This window comes from Empidonax traillii, unplaced genomic scaffold, assembly GCF_003031625.1.
Source record: "Empidonax traillii isolate 1590-97213 ecotype Southwest subspecies unplaced genomic scaffold, ASM303162v1 scaffold8198:size8807, whole genome shotgun sequence".
NCBI lineage: Eukaryota > Metazoa > Chordata > Aves > Passeriformes > Tyrannidae > Empidonax > Empidonax traillii.
In genome coordinates this window covers 6633-8807 of record NW_020962674.1, presented here as the reverse complement: position 1 = coordinate 8807, position 2175 = coordinate 6633, and the positions used below count along the sequence as shown (strand labels likewise).

Sequence of the window (2175 nt, the reverse complement as noted above, 5' to 3'; positions counted from 1 at the left end):
CCAGAGGAATCTCAGGGGGATCCAGAGGGATCTCAGGGGGATCCAGAGGGATCTCAGGGGGATCTCAGAGGGATCTCAGGGGGATCCAGGGACACCCCCAGCCCCGTCACTCACTCTTGGTGTCCAACTGCGCCGCGTATTTGCTGAAGGACTTGAGGGACACCTTCTCCCCCAGCAGCGCCAGGAACTCCTCCAGGGCCGGCCCGGCCTCCTCGTTGTTGTACATCTCCTCCTCCGAGCTCTGCCCGGCCTTGCAGTACAGGATGCCCACCTTGTGCCGCCGGCACAGCTGCGGGAGGAGCAGGAAGGGTTAATGGGGACACTTTTGCTGTGTTGCCCATGGGGGCCCCCCCTTCCCCCCCTGTACACTTTTAATTTGCCTTAAGCTGTATTTCATCAGCTGCATTTTGCACAAGGAGACTCTGAGGGCGTCAGACCTTAAAGGAACCACAACAAACACCGGGCAAAGAACCCCAATCCCATAAATCTCATCCAGAGGAGCCCAAGGTGACGTCTCAATAGGTGAAACAGCCCAAAAGCCAAGGGTTTCTCTAAGGCTGAGCGATCAGAACACAGGGACAACAGAAGGAACGAAAGGTCCCCCGAGGTGAGGTGAGGATGAGGGTTAAAAAACAGCCCCCAGGATGAAGACAAACAGGAACTCCCGCCAAAATATTCCTCAAAATGGAAACCACGCCTCAACCTCCGCCCCTAACTCCACCTGTTATGAATATTGTAATCAGATGATGCAGTAATATGAATATGTAAAAATTACGTTGTAATCGTGATCAACACGTCGTATAAATTGCCTCTTCTTGCTGAATCACTTTGGAGTTTTTAACCTGGCCTGAACGGGTAGATCTCCCCCGGCGTCGTCGATAATCAATAAATACCTCGCTGCTTATGGACTTCAAACTCTGTCTCTGAGCAGGTTTTTACTCACCTGCCCCTTTTTCTGGGCATCAGAGTCGATCCCGCCCCAGCCCTGTGTGTGTGTGAGTGTCCCCCCCACCCCAAAAACAACCCCCCCCTCACCCACCCCCTGCTCGTCCAGCTTGAGCAGCTGCTCGGTGACTTTGGGGGTGCTGAGGGCCAGGCGCAGGCAGTGGATGTTGAGCTCGGGGATGACGTATTCCAGCGTGTCCCGCAGCGGGAGGCCCCGCACCGTGCCCGGCTTGCTGGTGGTGGGCGTGGCGTCCTCCAGGATCGACCCGCGGAGCGTCACCAGCTGGGGAGAGGGACGGGATGGGAATGGTGACACCCCGATGGAATCGCGGGCACCACAGCGGAGAGGGGATGGAACCAACGGAGAGGGGACGGAACCACCGGAGGGGGGACGGAACCACCAGAGAGGGGATGGAACCACCGGAGAGGGGATGGAACCACCGGAGAGGGGACAGAACCACCGGAGAGGGGACGGAACCACTGGAGAGGGGACGGAACCACCGGAGGGGGGACGGAACCACCAGAGAGGGGACGGAACCACCGGAGAGGGGACAGAACCACCAGAGAGGGGATGGAACCACCGGAGAGGGGACGGAACCACCGGAGAGGGGATGGAACCGCGGACACCACACCCGGAGAGGACACGGAACCACCGGAGAGAGAACGGAACCACCAGAGAGGGGATGGAACCACGGACACCACAAGGGGACGGAACCACGGACACCACAGCCGGAGAGGGGACAGAACCACGGACACCACGAGGGGACGGAACCACGGACACCACAAGGGGATGGAACCGCGGACACCACAAGGGGACGGAACCACGGACACCACACACAGAGAGGGGACAGAACCACGGACACCACACACAGATCAGGGACAGCCCCACGGACACCACACACACTCAGCTCATCAGGGACAGCCCCACGGACACCACACACACTCAGATCATCAGGGACAGCCCCACAGACACCACACCCAGATCAGGGACAGCCCCACAGACACCACACACACTCAGCTCATCAGGGACAGCCCCAGGGCCGCTCCCAGACCTGGCTGGTGCGGAAGATGAGGCGGTGCTGGTACTGCGGGCCGTGCTCCTTGTGCTCCTCCAGCTTCTCCCGCCGGATGCTCACGGCCACCGGGCCCAGCTTGTCGTCCACGCCGAAGTAGTTGGAGTGTTCTGGGGAGGAGCAGCGGGATCAGGGGGGTTATGGGGGGCAGGGGGTT

General features: G+C 59.9%; 1 protein-coding gene across 1 annotated transcript in view; it reads right to left on the bottom strand.

Moving 5' to 3' along the window:
* Positions 1-106: 106 nt before the first annotated feature.
* Positions 107-2175, bottom strand: part of LOC114073652 (signal-induced proliferation-associated 1-like protein 3) — a 5440-nt gene continuing 3371 nt past the window's right edge. Inside the window, exons 2-4 of the mRNA XM_027911377.1 lie at positions 1998-2128; positions 1040-1228; positions 107-289 (exon numbers count right to left, since the gene is read on the bottom strand). Coding sequence (XP_027767178.1) covers positions 107-289; positions 1040-1228; positions 1998-2128 — 503 coding nt within the window. The remainder of the gene's footprint in view (positions 290-1039; positions 1229-1997; positions 2129-2175) is intronic.